This window comes from Camellia sinensis, chromosome 14 (genome assembly GCF_055761805.1).
Source record: "Camellia sinensis isolate YWXY chromosome 14, ASM5576180v1, whole genome shotgun sequence".
NCBI classification, from domain to species: domain Eukaryota; kingdom Viridiplantae; phylum Streptophyta; class Magnoliopsida; order Ericales; family Theaceae; genus Camellia; species Camellia sinensis.
Genome location: NC_138974.1, coordinates 17,552,111 through 17,567,332, shown reverse-complemented (window position 1 = coordinate 17,567,332; position 15,222 = coordinate 17,552,111). Strand labels below are relative to the sequence as shown.

General features: G+C 33.6%; 2 protein-coding genes across 2 annotated transcripts; one reads left to right on the top strand and one right to left on the bottom strand.

Moving 5' to 3' along the window:
* Nucleotides 1–2,169: 2,169 nt before the first annotated feature.
* LOC114292931 (AP-4 complex subunit epsilon-like) lies at nt 2,170–5,429 on the top strand. The gene is made up of 7 exons (XM_082904653.1): nt 2,170–2,367; nt 3,321–3,518; nt 3,625–3,756; nt 3,975–4,031; nt 4,165–4,281; nt 4,588–4,665; nt 5,210–5,429. The coding sequence occupies exons 1-7, from the start codon at nt 2,170–2,172 to the stop codon at nt 5,387–5,389; spliced, it is 960 nt and encodes a 319-aa protein (XP_082760779.1). The 3' UTR covers nt 5,390–5,429.
* A 3,788-nt stretch (nt 5,430–9,217) lies between these two features.
* LOC145789233 (putative serine/threonine-protein kinase PBL3) lies at nt 9,218–15,222 on the bottom strand. The gene is made up of 6 exons (XM_082906796.1): nt 14,616–15,222; nt 12,060–12,376; nt 11,827–11,962; nt 10,726–10,862; nt 10,493–10,616; nt 9,218–9,741 (listed from the first exon to the last, which is right to left on the bottom strand). Exons 1-6 carry the CDS (start codon nt 14,674–14,676, stop codon nt 9,416–9,418), a joined length of 1,101 nt encoding a protein of 366 aa, XP_082762922.1. The 5' UTR covers nt 14,677–15,222; the 3' UTR covers nt 9,218–9,415.

The window sequence follows — 15,222 nt, the reverse complement described above, 5'->3', positions numbered from 1 at the left end:
ATTTTTCACAATTTTGATACAACAGAAATCAATGAATCTTACATCAATAAAAAAAAAAAAAAAAAGATTTGTGAGCATGTTTTTTTAAAAAAAAATTATAAAAACAAAAATGATAGAAATTTGAACTGTGAATCAAATTTTTAAAAACTACCTCTGCACAAAAAAATGATTTGTGTGTTTCAATCCTACAAAAATGATTTCTGAGCATGATTTAAAAATGATTTGTGAATCCTACAAAACTGTGTTTCTATCATTTTTGTTTTTAAAATTGATTTGGAGTTAGTGTGTTTCTATTATTGTTTTTGTTTTAAAAAAAAATAAAAATGATTTGTGAGCTCCATCATGAGAGAGTTACAGGTAGCTGTTGATAATTTTTTACAATTGTCAAACCTTGTATGTTGAGCTCTTCATACTAATTTGACAGATACCAATAATAAAACCAATACACTTAGTACTCATAACAGACCAACCACATGTTATTTCTCAAATTTTAAACCCACCATCAACATAGATTTAACTATAGAAAACAGATTAAAATGCAATGCAAAAATACACTACAAGAAATTGAATAGAAATTATGGTCTTTATGAAACAGTCATGGAAATCTATTTGTTGATTGAAATAAGATTTGCCATGGAAACTCTTCATAGTAGGCCCTTTGCATAGGATTTAAATTTGCCATGTCCATTGACATTATTTTATGATCCTTATTTCGTTGTTCTCTTTTATTCATCATAAATAATATTTTTAGTTGTTCCTCCTATCATCGACCTTTCTTTGCCGCTCTGCAGCCTTCTGTTCACGGTCTACCACTACAACAAAAGTAACCTATGGTGACGAAAACTAGTGAAGAAAATAAAATTCGTCACTAAATGAAAATAATTCGTGAGGAATTTATAAATTTTGTCACATATAATAAAAAAATAAAAATGATAGGTGACAAAATTTATTTTCGTCAATAAATACTTCATTTTAAGTGAAGAAAAATTTAGTTTCGTCACCAAAAATTTTCCCGCTATTTTTTTTGGGTGGCGCCAAAATTTTGAGACTTTTGGTGACAAAAAAATTTGTCACTAATTATAAAATTATTTGTGATGAATATATTTTCGTCACCAAAACATTTTAATATTTCTGATATCTTTTGGTGAGGAAATAATATTGTCACCAATTTTGGTAAAATTTTTTTGATATATTGAGCAGCAATAAAAAAAAAGGGTATTAATTTTTTTTACCCTTTTTCTGTTTATCATCTCTCTCTCTCAAAATAGGGTATTAATTTTTCTTACCTCTTGCTCCTCCACTACGCCGATTGCCATCGTTGCCTCTATTAGTCTTGCCGATCGCCACCGCCAGTAGTAGCCTTGCCGGTAACCGTCACATCTTCTTCGCTCGATGATTTGGTACATGGTTTCTCTTTGCTCTTTTTCTAGTGTCACTTTCTCTTATTCTCTGTTTTGGTATGGTGACGAAAATTAGTGAAGAAAACAAATTTCGTCACTAAATAAGAATAATCCATGAGGAATTATAACTACTGTCACGTATAATAAAAAAAGAAAAATAATAGGTGACGAAATTTATTTCCGTCAATAAATACTTACTTTTAGGTGAGAAAAAAAATAAGTTTCCTCACCAAAAATTTTGAAAGTTTTGGTGAGAATTTTTTTTTTCGACAATTAAAAAATTATTAATGAGGAATCACTACGACAAAAACAGTTAAAGATTACACTTTAACAAAATGAAAATATCTCACTTTTATTAGAAGTGTGATAAAAAAAATTAGATTGATATTTTAATCACACTTAATTTGATTAAGTGTGATAATATTTATTTTTTATGATACTTTTTAATTAAGTGCAATTATATATATATATATATATATTTTAATCTCACCTTCTAAATAAGTGTGATTATATGTAATTTTTTTAATCACAACTTCTAAATAACTGTGATCAAAAAATTTTGAGGGAAATATTTACCACCTAATTTTATTTTATGTTTAATTTTATTTATTTATTATTTCTCTGATACATACAAAGGAAATACCAATCAACGCTGTTTACCCCTCTTTTCCACTCTCTCATTGTCTTGAACCCTAACCCGTCAAACAGAGAGCGGTGAAGGTTGAGCAAAATCAGAGGGCAATGGCGAACGGAGGTTGACGGCGGACTGATGGGGTCTGCGACGACGAGAGGGGGCAGCTGTGAAATCTGGGTGCCTGCGACGAGGTTTGATGAATTAGCCTCTGACCTTCTCTTTCCCTCTCTCTCCCTCCCTCCCTCCCTCCCTCCTAAATCCATTGGATCCCATGTTTCTGAACCGGCGCTCCTCTTCACGAACACCTTCTGCTTCATTCTCTGGATTTCTGAGGTACTTTCACATTTGGGGTTCTCTTAATTTGTTTGGTTTACTTTCAATCTCTTAAATTGAATGTGATGATCACTAGTCCGAGAGCAATCCGCTTATTGGTTATACACGATAATAGTTAGCTGGCAGAGGTATTGATGGTTCACCTTTGTAACTTTGACTTTTTACCTAGTCTATTTTGTTGTATATGCATTCATGGAATTTTTAGATCAATATTGCTTTGTCAGGCTGATGTAAACTACTCCTATACTTTGACCTCTGCTGAAGTATTTCTGAAATTTGTCTTATGGTAAGCAACAAAGTATTTGGAATGTAAATGTTTATAGAGCATTAACAAAGTCATCATTGGAGTGATGACACCTAGCACTTCAATGGAAGAGTGAATAATTCCAAAAAGTTTTTCTCGCGTTTAGAAATTTATGAAAGGAAGCAAAGATGAGCTAGCTTTTCTCTGTAACTTTCGCTCTTTAGCTAGTCTATTTTATTGTAATGGCAAGTATTACCCAACATTTGGTTGCATAAAACATAGCTAGCATTATCGCTGCTTCAAAAAGTTTTTGTAATGACCTCTTGCTGATTACTGGGGTGTTTTTATTACTTACCAGAAAGGAAAAACTGGAGTGTCTCTCTGAGGAAAAAGCGGGACCTTTGTACTCAATGAATAATAGTTATGATTAATTGAAAGTAGGTGATAACTAGATATGGCCTGATAAGGATGCTGCTCAATGCTTCCTCTTCCTCCTTTTTTTTTGGTTCATTTTATTTATTTATTTTTATAAGTTCTAATCTTTCGTGTTTCCATTGCGAAATTCTTTCTGTTTCTATGGTTGTAATCTTATTGAAACTAATGCCACGTTACCCTTTCAATTTGATGTTCAAACTAACTTTGACAATTTTTCATCATAATTGTTCTTCAACTATGTTTTGGTCAAACTTTGACATGCTTGATGACACAGGACCCAGATGATACTCTAAAGAGGAAAACCTTTGAACTTCTCTATAAGATGACGAAGTCCTCCAATGTAGAAGTTATTGTTGATCGTATGATTGATTACGTGATAAACATTAATGACAATCATTACAAAACTGAAATAGCATCCAGATGTGTTGAGCTTGTGGAGCAATTTGCACCAAGCAACCAATGGTTCATTCAGGTTATGTCAATGTTACCTTTTCTTGTTGTGATTGTTTGGAGATAACATTATATTTATGTCTTCTGAACTTCCACCAATTGGCTTTCTCTTGATTTATGTACTACAGACCATGAATAGAGTCTTCGAGCATGCAGGGGATCTAGTGAATATTAAAGTGGCACATAACTTGATGCGGTTGATTGCTGAGGGATTTGGGGAGGATGATGATACTGCAGATAGTCAGCTCAGATCTTCTGCTGTATGTATTCATAATGAATTTCTACTGGCTCACTTCATATATTTGCTGTTACTTAAAGCCAACTCTAACAGTCTTCTTATATTCTGTGATCTAATGATTCTCACTGGGTTATCCAGAATGAAACTGTTTGCTTTAAAATATGATGTTCATTCATAGCAAAAAAAAGCATTTCTAATTTAGCATTCCTCTCTTGATGTTTAATTATTTTTTGGCTGCAGGTAGAGTCATATTTGCATATCATTGGAGAGCCAAAGCTGCCATCTGCATTTCTACAAGTACATTCTCTCCTATCTAGGTTTTATTTTTTTCTTGTCTCCAACAACCCCCCCCCCCTCGGGTATATGTGTTGACATTGTTTTGGATATACTTCTTGTGTTTGTTGTCTTGTTTCTTAGTTTTGTGTCACAGGTAATTTGTTGGGTCTTGGGGGAATATAGAACTGCAGATGGAAAGTATTCAGCCTCTTATATTACTGGGAAGTTATGTGATGTGGCAGAAGCATATTCCAGTGATGACACTGTCAAGGTACCTTGGAATTTTGTCTCTTCGTATGGTATGGAGTATCCAAATTTTGTATTTGATGACTCAGTTTTGATTGAGAGCCCTTGAGTAATCTAAGAACTAAAAAAGGAAAAACTACCAACTTTGAATCTCTTCAATATGCACATGCATATAATTGATTATAATTTATTGAAAGGAGTGTTTCTTTGAGATTTGATACAATTGATTTTTTTTTTTTTTTTTGACAAAGTAATACAATTGATGATTTTATTGCCTTGCACTCATTTCTTTTCTAGTTTGAACTTGTACTGAATTTTTTCTTCCTTCAAGGCATATGCAGTTACAGCACTTATGAAAATATACGCCTTTGAGATAGCAGCTGGGAGAAAAGCCGATGTGCTACCTGAGGTAGGTCTTTTTGGTGTTTTCAGCACACGTCTCATACCTTAGCCATCTAAATCAGTTTTGTACTTAAGTGGCTGAGTATTTGTGGTGGTACTTGCTGTTAAATGGGATCGCTATAAATCATAAGCCAAAGTTTCCTCTTTCTCTTCGACTCTGCCTCAACCCCATCCTTCTGGATCTATACCATATCCTTAAATTATGTTGAACCTAAATCATGTGTCTCTAGGGTATGCATTCTCTCTTTGGAGTTGATAGTTACGATGCGATTTGAGCTTGATTTATTTGATTCATTTATGTTCTCAGGTTTCCCTGCTAGTGGCATTCTTCCATTTACTGCTTCCCTACTTTTCTATATGCACTGCTTGCTATATTAATTATTATTATTATTTTGGTTTTGTATGTGTATATCATCACCAAAATATATGTGGGCATCATAGACAAGAAAGTATATGCTTTTCTGTGTCATAGACTCGTATTCAGCATCATGAGAATTCAATTCCGCTTTTATGTTTTGACTATACATTGGTAATTTCTTTCCTTGTTGCAGTGTCAATCTTTGATTGAAGAATTATCAGCATCCCACTCAACAGATTTGCAGCAACGTGCATATGAGCTCCAAGCAGTCATCAGCTTAGATGCTCATGCTGTTGAAAGCATTATGCCACTGGATGCAAGTTGTGAAGACATTGAGGTTTTTTTTGATATCTTAAATATAGGCAGTGTTTGACAAGTTGGTTTTTGGGTTTTTTTTTTGATTTTTTTCACTACAAGACAAATGTTTTACAAAACCAAAAAAAAACTAATCCAAACAAAATATCACATCAAACCCCATAATCATTTCACTTTTTCTCTCGCAAACATCATATCCAACCACAAAAAAACCCAACTATCTTCTCAAACACAATTTTTTTTTTTGGCATCTTATGTTATCCGTGTTGCTTTATCATCAAGGATCACTTCAACTCTTTGAAGTTTTGGTTTGTTAGATGCATTTCTACTAAATTGGTTTATAAAATAAAATTATTTATATATGAGTTTAGATGTAATTGATAATATATTAATGTTTTCTTTGTTTATTTTCTTTGCAGATTGGTTTTTAATGACGTTCGGAAGTTTACTTGCAAATGAAGATCAACTGTTGAATTTTGTTTCCTGAACGAATACTTAGTTGTAGTTGCAAATCAAGATTGAGTGTTGATTTTTTTTTGTGGATTTCACGTTAGTTCATTTTGGGATTTGCTTTGATGGTTTTTTTGTTACACTTAATGGTTTATATTATTAAAGTTGTTTGATGGATATATTTTGATTTATAATATAAATTGTTTACTGAATTTTTTTGTGGAGTGATGTATAATAGCTAATGGATTTCTTAGTACTATTAAAAGGCTATTGGGATATGAGCAGGGATATTTGTGAAATAATAATTGAAATTAAAATATAAAATATGGAACAGTTTAGTGACGAATTTGTTTCGTCATTTGTATTTGTTATTGTGACAAAGTGATTATTCGTCATTAATAAACATTTTTTGTGACAAAATTTATTGCAGCGCATATATGAAAGTTTTCATTGATTTTGTTGTTTGGTGACGAAATGTATTTCCTCATGTATATAAATATATTTGAGAGGAAATATATTTCGTCACCCATGTATGACTTTTGGAGACGAAAAATTTCGTCACCTTTACATCTTACCGTGACGAAATTATTTCCTCATCAATGATCAACATTTGTGACAAATTTATTCGTCAACTAAAATTATAAATATGGTACTGAATAATTATTTGGTGACGAAAATGAGAATTTTTGGCGACAAAATCTTGTTTTATTGGTGACAAAAAATTTCGTCACTGAACTAATTTCATTGGTGACGAAATTATTTTTCGTCACGATGGTTTTTAGTGACAAACATTCAATGACGAAACTTGTGACGAAAATATTTCGTCACAAATATCTATAGTGACGAAATTAGCTCTTTCGAGACAAAAAAATTTCGTCATTCAAAACCCAACTTGTTGTAGTGACCACCTTTTGTTCATCTAGCTTAATAGTTCTAACGAAGATAATTGACAATACTTCAACAATTTTAGATTGGTTAGCAGTCATTTCATTAAATCTAACATCGTGAATTGCTTGATTTTTCAACTTCTCTTCCGCAGCCTTAGTACCAATTGGTCATGTTGATGTATTAGTCGATTGTTGGTCCTCCGCAATAATGTTGTTGGGTTAAAAAGACTCACCTTTAGTTGTTGGATCGGAAAATGGATATGCTTGTTGCGTGGCTTTTTCGGGTTGTATTCTAATTTCATCCCACTTATAATTTTGTTGCAAAATATCCCAACTTGTATCAAATGTGAAATATTTTTTTTGTATTGCATGATACATGCGCTTAGCTTCAACGACCTAGAAAATGAAAATTATAAACATTTCGATAACAAGCAGACTGAGCAATTAAAAATTGATATTTAATAACATAAATGAAAATTACCATGTCTGCCTCAGTTGTTCCACTTTGTTACCTCAATTGGATTTGCTCAAGAAAACCATAGAATTTATTAATTGCCTTTTGCATGACAGACCAACGGTGAGACAAAAAAATACAATTTCAATTTGACTCACCACTCAATTGTGAATTAAAATAGACGAGTACTCATCCCAGAATATTGTCATGGTTTGACTATTACTGATAATAGGATCTTGAAAGACGGCCAATCAAGATCTACATAAAGTTTCATCTTCTATAATGGTGAACGCTTTACCACAAGAAACACGATAAGTTTCCGAAATAAAATTAATATCAGTGTTTTGCTGTGAAGTCTGTGATTCCTCAAACATTTCAAAATCTTCCATAGTTTTAAGAACATTCAATATCCAACACACACACTGAACTATATTGTAAAAGAAACAAGAAAAGAGTTAGACAAAAATATGAAAAATAAAAGAAATAATAGGGATACTTACAAGTAGGTCATAATAAATGAACTTATTGTCTAATAGGTCCTAAGAGAAAAATTTGTCATAAAAAAAGTCACTAATTGTAAGTTTTAGTGACAATTTATAAAAATCATGACAAAAAAAGTCACTAATTATCAATTTTTAGCGACATATATAAAAAATTGTCACAAAAAATTATTTTTAGCAACAATTTTACCAAAAATTATTTTCAATAGAATTTGATAGGAATTAAATTCAACTATTAGGACCTATTGGTAGTTTACCCGAAATAAAATATACACTGAAACTCACACAATGAGAAGACAAATGAAACAACAAGTGAAGAATGAAGTTAACCAGAGCACAAAGAAAATAGAAATTATAATGATATTGTGAAATTACAAGACTGGCAGAGTCTTATTTTATAGACCACAGCAATAGTAATTTTGTCAAATCCTCTGCAAAACCAACAGTAATCTTATTGGAGTTGCACCTAATAAATGAATGGCTAATTTTCATACAAATTTATATCTACATGTAATGCATTTGCCTCTGCTATCCATGGATCAATGTTGGTAAAAAATTTCGTCTTGGTGCCACAAAAAGCAACCAACTTTGCAAGCTAGTTCACAGTCTAAACCATGGCTGCTGCTGTTCATTTTATGTGTAATCTGAATGACCGAGAGGACAACCGGCCGAACGTTTAGCCGGTCATCCGGTGGGCCCCACAACCAACGTACACGCACAATAAAATGGTGAAATTTGCCCTAACTCCTCAGTCTGGTAAAAGTTTTGGGCCGTTCTCAATTTGATAGGGTTTTGATAAAACCGTTCGAGACACAAAAATGTGTTCTTTTTCACCAAATTTAAATTTGATGATGAATCTGATGAACAATTAGAAATAGCCTTACCCTTACCAAACACAACTCAAATCTCAGACAATAGGGCCTCCTTTGAGAACAGGTTAATTTAGTAACTTTTTAGCTATTTGACTAAAATATGAGCTAAAAAAAACTAGTATGTTTGGGATGATTTTTTAATTTTTTACAAAAGGATGTGCAAAAAGTAGAGAGAAAATAAAATCTTTAACTTTTTAGTATGAATTATTAACTTTTTGACTAATTTAATAATTTTTGACTTTTTAATTAAAAAGAAAGATTCTCAAACGAGAACCCGTGTTTTGTGGAAAATGCATCTCCAAGAAGTCACTTGGTTTACCATTCCAAACACAACAAACTCATTTAAAAGGACTTTTTCACCTAGAAGTGTGTCAATTTGGGAAGTGACGCCATGTTAGCTCACAGTCCAAAAGTTGGACGCAAATTAAAATAAAAAATAAATAAATAAAGGAACTCAAGACTGAAAACAATATATACTCTAAAACCTTATGGATTAACAAAAAAGACCTAATGAGAAACGAGTACAACTGGTATGACTTCCCGTTAAATCCTCCTTTACTCCTTTATTATACATTTATGTTGTGTTTAGTTAGAAAGTTTAAAAAGAAATTTAGAAATAGAAAGAAAAAAAAATAGATAAAATATGAATAAAATATATCTTAATTTCACACTTTTTCTCTTTCCTTTTTCAAATTTCTCCTCAAATCTCTCAACCAAATACAATTTTATGTCATCTACAAGTATAGATATTTTATAAAGTATAATGTTTAATTTTTACATGTCAACGACCAAGTAAAAATTTATGCCTTGTTCATAGTTTCCTGTAGTATAAGAAAAACAAATCTGTGTACGAGACTGGCTGTGAATTATCTTCAGTTTGTTGTAGCAATTGCCAACTATTCAATCCCATGATGCTCAATCTTAGCTTCTTGTGGCGTCCTTTGATGTTTTAAGTTGTTCCAATGCAAACAGAAGATCTAACATGGTTGGCCTATTCCTTGGATCTGTGTCTACGCACTGTAATGCGAGTGAAGCTGCAGCTTGGGCCCCTTTCTTGGCATATTGACCCTCAAGTCGCGTGTCCATTATTCTTAGAACTCGCCTGTTGTCACATAGGAAAGGCTTTGCCCACTCCACCAAGGTTTCTTCAACATTGGCTCTCTCATCCCCAATTGCGCGCCTTCCAGATAGCAATTCTAACAAGACAACTCCGAAGCTGTACACATCACTCTTTGTAGTTAAGCGACCTGTTTGGGTGGCAGTGAACAGTTTCTTTTCTTTAGTCTGGATTAAATTATTCATGCATCTATGGAGAAAAATTAAATTGAAAAATGAGCATAATGATACAATTCAGTCCTTTATTGGGGGTTTGTAGCCAATATTTATATACTAAAGCTTGCATGCCATCTTTTTTCCTATTTAAGAGAATATAAATACTATCTTGGAAATTCTTCACCTGGACAGACCAAATTGTCTAAAGCTCCTATCATGACATCAGAAAGTCACAATAGTACAACTAATTTTTCTGCTCCTGTTTTCAATTTCTTTTAAAAAAAGGTCAGTCAAAAGGTTGTCCGTGAACAATCAATAATAGTTACTAAAAAAAAACAATGAGATTATTATGCAAACTTTCCAACTTAAAAATGAATGTAGGTGTTTGTACTCTTATATTGAATCGCTTCTGTATCTTGGCTGCTGTTGAAATTTCCTAAAAAAGGAGGAAGCAAAAATGCAGGCTTGAGATCAAATGGAAACTCTCTCTACCCATTTGGGAGAAAATGCTATTTTTGTTGGCCAAGGAACTAACAGCAAACTTGAAAGTAGTGCAAAAATTTGATAACATATGATGAGTTTGGAATGGTTTTGACAGTAATAGAAGGATCAAAAACTTGAACTTTGAAAGGTAAAAACTGATTGTCAACAGCCCCATCACAATCAAGTATATAAACTGTTCTGATTTAAGGAAATACAATAAGGAAGCACTAGAAGGATGAAAACCTGTCGCTATGTATTCTGGTGCAGCATAACCCCGAGTTCCCACAACTCTTGTTGAAACATGAGTGTTATCTCCAGTAGGACCCGCCCTTGCTAAGCCAAAATCTGAAAGCTTTGCATTGAAATCCTACACAAATTTGTCAAAGCTCCATGAGGTATGGAAACTGATTGTAGAAATTCAAGGGCAGCATTTCTGTATTGATCGATGAGCTCAAAGTTCAAATTTGTGATCATACCGAATCAAGTAGAATGTTTGCAGCCTTCAAATCACGGTATATTACATTGGCATCCAAATTATGTAAAAAGGATAATCCCCGTGCAACATCAATGGCAATACTCATCCGTGTAGCCCAAGGAATAGGTTGAACACCTTCTGCAGAGACAAAGAAAAAACAATTCAAAGAACTCTCTGACTAGAAAATACAAACACGCAAATATAAATCATCCATGGCTAACTCAGTAATTAATTATCTGTGGACTGTGATTTGAACAAATAAAATATTATCTAGTGAAAAGAGAATTTTTCTTCTGTAAGAAAATGCCACTAAAGATGCAAAAAATAAGAAAAAAGAAAAGTAAAAGACACAATTATTCCAAGTGCACAGTGCATCAGAAAGTTCCCTACGCTTCTGATCCCCTCTCAGTGTAGTTAAACTACTTCCGTGATATGGGTAAATGAAAATACTATAAGATGTTGCTTTTGGGTTCGACAAACAAGCCCCTTGTAATTACGTAGAGATTGTGCATGTAGTCTTCCTGGAAGAGGATTAACGTCAGTTATATCATACAGTTAGTTTCCATCTTACAGGCAACGGGTAGATTAACAAGGCAGATCCATTTAACAGGCTTATAATATAACATAGCCCATAGCTTTTGTAAAATTGCAATTAGAAATTTTCCTTCACTGAAAAAATTGTACATACAATTCTTTCCTTCTTTTGGACAAGTAAAAATTAAATAGAAATATGATTGATTGCAAAAGAAACATGCTTTCAAGGTCAGCTTAGCTGGAAAAATCGAAGGAAAAACTTGGTGTGGCTAAATAGATACATGGTTGCAAATGGGGCTCCTTTCAAAAAGAAGTTTCTAACCGGGTCACATTTGGACTATATATGCACAATCATAGGTGGTATCAACAGAAACTTGATCCCCTGCATGATCATTCTCAAAACCTTTTCTTTTCCATGGCTTAATCATCTAGTGCACTATCAAAAATCCACTCTTGTAATACTTTTGTAACTTTCATATAGTTCTTGTTTTCATTCAGAAGAATAAGATTAATTGATATATTTCAAGGAATCTCAAGGGAAAAGGAAGAAGCAAGGAAATCAACTTACTTCTGAATATATGATTTTCCAAGCTTCCCTTTGGCATGAACTCATAAACTAAAAGTTTGTTCTCAGAATCTGAGCAATACCCAATGAGTTTCACAAGATTTTCATGGCGAAGCTGACCTAAGTAGTTTACTTCTGTCTGCCAGTTCAAACAATTAAATGGAGTTTATTTCATACAACAGCATGCAAGGGTATTCAAGAGAAGATGAAATCTTAAATTCAGTCTTGACACATACAAGCCATTCCCAGTGACCTTGAAAGCTTTCTGTCTTGAGCTTTTTGACAGCCACTACAATCCCAGTTCCAGGTTTGGTGGGAGCAAAAGTGTTCTCATCAATCCATCCTTTAAAGACACATCCAAACCCTCCCTCACCAAGAAGACTATCTGGACGGAAGTTTTTGGTGGCATTCTTGAGATCATTGAAAGTGAAGGACTTGAGGTTGTTGGAGATAGATGTATCACCTTTGGATGCTATGAGAACTTTGTTCAAACTTCCATTCTGTCTGGAAAGGGTTGAATCATGTTTTGCCTTGCTAGGGGGTGTTGTCGTATCTAGATGAGAAGAGTAGAAAAAATTATAAAGCAAATAAAACATTTAGCAATAAAACCATTAGACTAAGTTGCATCAAAAAAAACTTTTTGACCCATGTGCAATTCCTCTATGCAAATCTTTTGGAATTGGAACTGATTCAAAATTCAAACAAGTCATACAAAATAGCACTAGCATGAGCTAACAAACAATACAGGAAAATTCATCATAAACAGTTATATTATGTAATCTTTATATAACTGCTAATGTAGTAAACAGTCTCATATTAGTTTTTCACTTGTAACTGTTGACTAATTAAATACAACTAAAAATATTGTCCATATACATGAACTTTGTGGAATGCTTTTAGTCGGGTTTTGGTTGACGCTAGGAAAGTGAATAAGTGAAAAGTTGACTTGAGGTGGTATGAGCAAGGACTCTGTAAATATCTTATCAAGATATCATAAGTTCTAAATGAAGAAGTGTACAGGAAAGGAAAACTAAAACAATAACAAGTGCATCACTTTCTGGAATATGCAATGATAGGTATCTAAGATTCAAGGCTACAAGATCAATTGTTTCAGCAAAAGTGTTCAGAAGATTAACAAGCAAAAATAGATCTCCAAGGCAGTGGCAGAACATCCAAAAGTATACATGATTCCAACATTTAATACCATGTAGTTAATGAGCTACTAAGAGATGAAACAACAAATTGGTCAAAAATTAAGAAGACTGAGAAAAAAGGTCAGTGATTGTTTCCAATCTTGATCGAAACTCAAACCAACTCACATTTGTTTCTTAGAAGGCAAAGGATCATTCATTGTGTGTTACATTGCTCTCTTGAACCCGGTAAACTCCCTGAAATTTTAGCAGGGCAGTTTCTTATGTACAGATCAGAGTAAGTGAAAATCTAGTGGTCAATTGAAGTTTCCTAGTCTCCAAAAGGGAATATTAGTGTGCCTGGATATACTTATAACAGGAAATTCATATACACACATATTTGCTTTCTACATCCGGAAAATTTTTTCTCACAAGAAAAATTAAGAGTAGCCCAATCATGAGAAAATCAAGATCCATTTGTTTCAGTTCCTATTAGGTGAATGAAAGAGCAAGGAAAAAATCAATGTCTTTTCAAACTAGTGCTCCCTCTCCACAAATACAGGTAATGCGTTTTGGATTTTGTTAACATGCACCCTTAGGGCACATGTTAAGAAGTTTAAAAAGATTGGACATTCTGTATGAAAGCGCATGCAACAAAGAATGTACAATCTTTTTAAACCTTCTTAACATGTTTCCAAAAGGCACACGTTAACAAGACCCATGCATTTTAGAAGCTACCAAACACCCTAAAATGCTGAATAACACTATGCAAGTATGTTTTACATGGACAGCCTCATCTAACAGGACTAAACTGGGTGTACATTTTTTCTTTTTTCTTTTTTTACGTAACACGTCAAGAAATATTTTTTCCAGTTTTGAGTCTCTTGGGTTCAGAATTAATTCAAACTTACATAGTAGAAAAAGAAAACAAAAGAGAGGGGCAACCCACCAACAGCATGAAACTACTGCCACTACAGGGCCTGGGAGAAAAATTAGTAGATGCTCTTGGAGAAATGCTCCATGCCATTTATCAATTGACACCTCTCATGTTGTCTTTTAAAACACCGACACAAAAGTGATGGACCCTATTGTCTAGACCAAAAACTATCGAATTTGCTCCAAGAGCACTAAATAATTTTTCGGTCTAGAATGGTTTACACAGCCTTACATTACCCCCACATGCAGAGAGGATGTTTCTGTGTTTTAAATCATTGACGCCCAAATCAGAGTGGAGCAACTTGACACTGGGTGAAGGCCCACCCCTTCTTGCCACAAGAGGCTCAGAACCCAGAAAAGAAAAAAATATAAAAATTCAAGCTAAAGTTTTCATGGATTGAAATGATAAAGATGGCCATGGTTACTTACTCCATGGCCAATAATAAGCTTATAACTCCATCCAAGATTTCTAAAGTTTGCTTAGAGAGTCAGAGAGAGGACTGAATATACAAGAAGTTGAAATCGCTCTCCAATTCTTCTCTGCAGAAGAGATGTTACAAGTAAATTGTGGAAACCCATATCTCAAAAGGAACAAAAACTAAAATTGTCAAAACAACAAATGCAAAACACAAAAAAAAAAAAGAAGAGGAAGAGAAATCAAAGACAGCCACAAACAAACAAGCAGACTCAAATACTAGGAAATTCAAAATCAGAAGACAAATTTACCAAAGAATTGGCTGGAAGAAGCATGAGCACACTTTACTGGTCTGCACCAGCAATTACCCATAACTAGAAACTCTCTCTCTCTCTCTCTAACTCCTAGTACATTGAATTGGGTTTTTGGGTCTCTCTCTCTCTAACTCCTAGTACATTGAATTGGGTTTGGGAAGCAGAGTTGATCTTCTCGGTCAGTCAAAATGTCTACGCAAATCTACAGAGCAATTGTTTGAAAATCAATCAAATACTATACAAGTTTTGTGGTCCCACTATTACACAAACTGATATCGATATACAATGTGATGTATACAGACGAAAGACAATTATAGTATTAATTTAATGACTAACTTACAGAGAGAGCGAGAGAGAGAGAGAGAGAGAGAGAGAGAGAGAGAGCGCTCTGGCGATGATCAAATCAAATGCTGACTGATTCAATCTTCTTCTATCTCATCGCAATTCGCAATTGATTGGGAGGTTTCGATGTTCAAATGCTGACTATAATTCCATTTTGTCCGAGCGAACTTGCATGCCTATGTATTGAATATTAGTATTGTATAGAGGGTCGTCCTGATTTGTGAGAAAATTTTCAAACTTGCTAACCGTTCAACGTTTGGCA

Excerpts from the sequence above, each read along its gene's own strand:
- LOC114292931 (XM_082904653.1), top strand. The coding sequence starts at position 2,170 with ATGGGGTCTGCGACGACGAGAGGGGGCAGCTGTGAAATCTGGGTGCCT. Across the intron at positions 3,757-3,974 it reads GTCAGCTCAGATCTTCTGCT|GTAGAGTCATATTTGCATAT; the intron begins GTATGTATTCAT and ends TTTTGGCTGCAG. Across the intron at positions 4,282-4,587 it reads CCAGTGATGACACTGTCAAG|GCATATGCAGTTACAGCACT; the intron begins GTACCTTGGAAT and ends TCTTCCTTCAAG.
- LOC145789233 (XM_082906796.1), bottom strand. The coding sequence starts at position 14,676 with ATGGGTAATTGCTGGTGCAGACCAGTAAAGTGTGCTCATGCTTCTTCC. Across the intron at positions 11,963-12,059 it reads AAGGTCACTGGGAATGGCTT|ACAGAAGTAAACTACTTAGG; the intron begins GTATGTGTCAAG and ends TTGAACTGGCAG. Across the intron at positions 9,742-10,492 it reads ACCAGAATACATAGCGACAG|GTCGCTTAACTACAAAGAGT; the intron begins GTTTTCATCCTT and ends CCACCCAAACAG.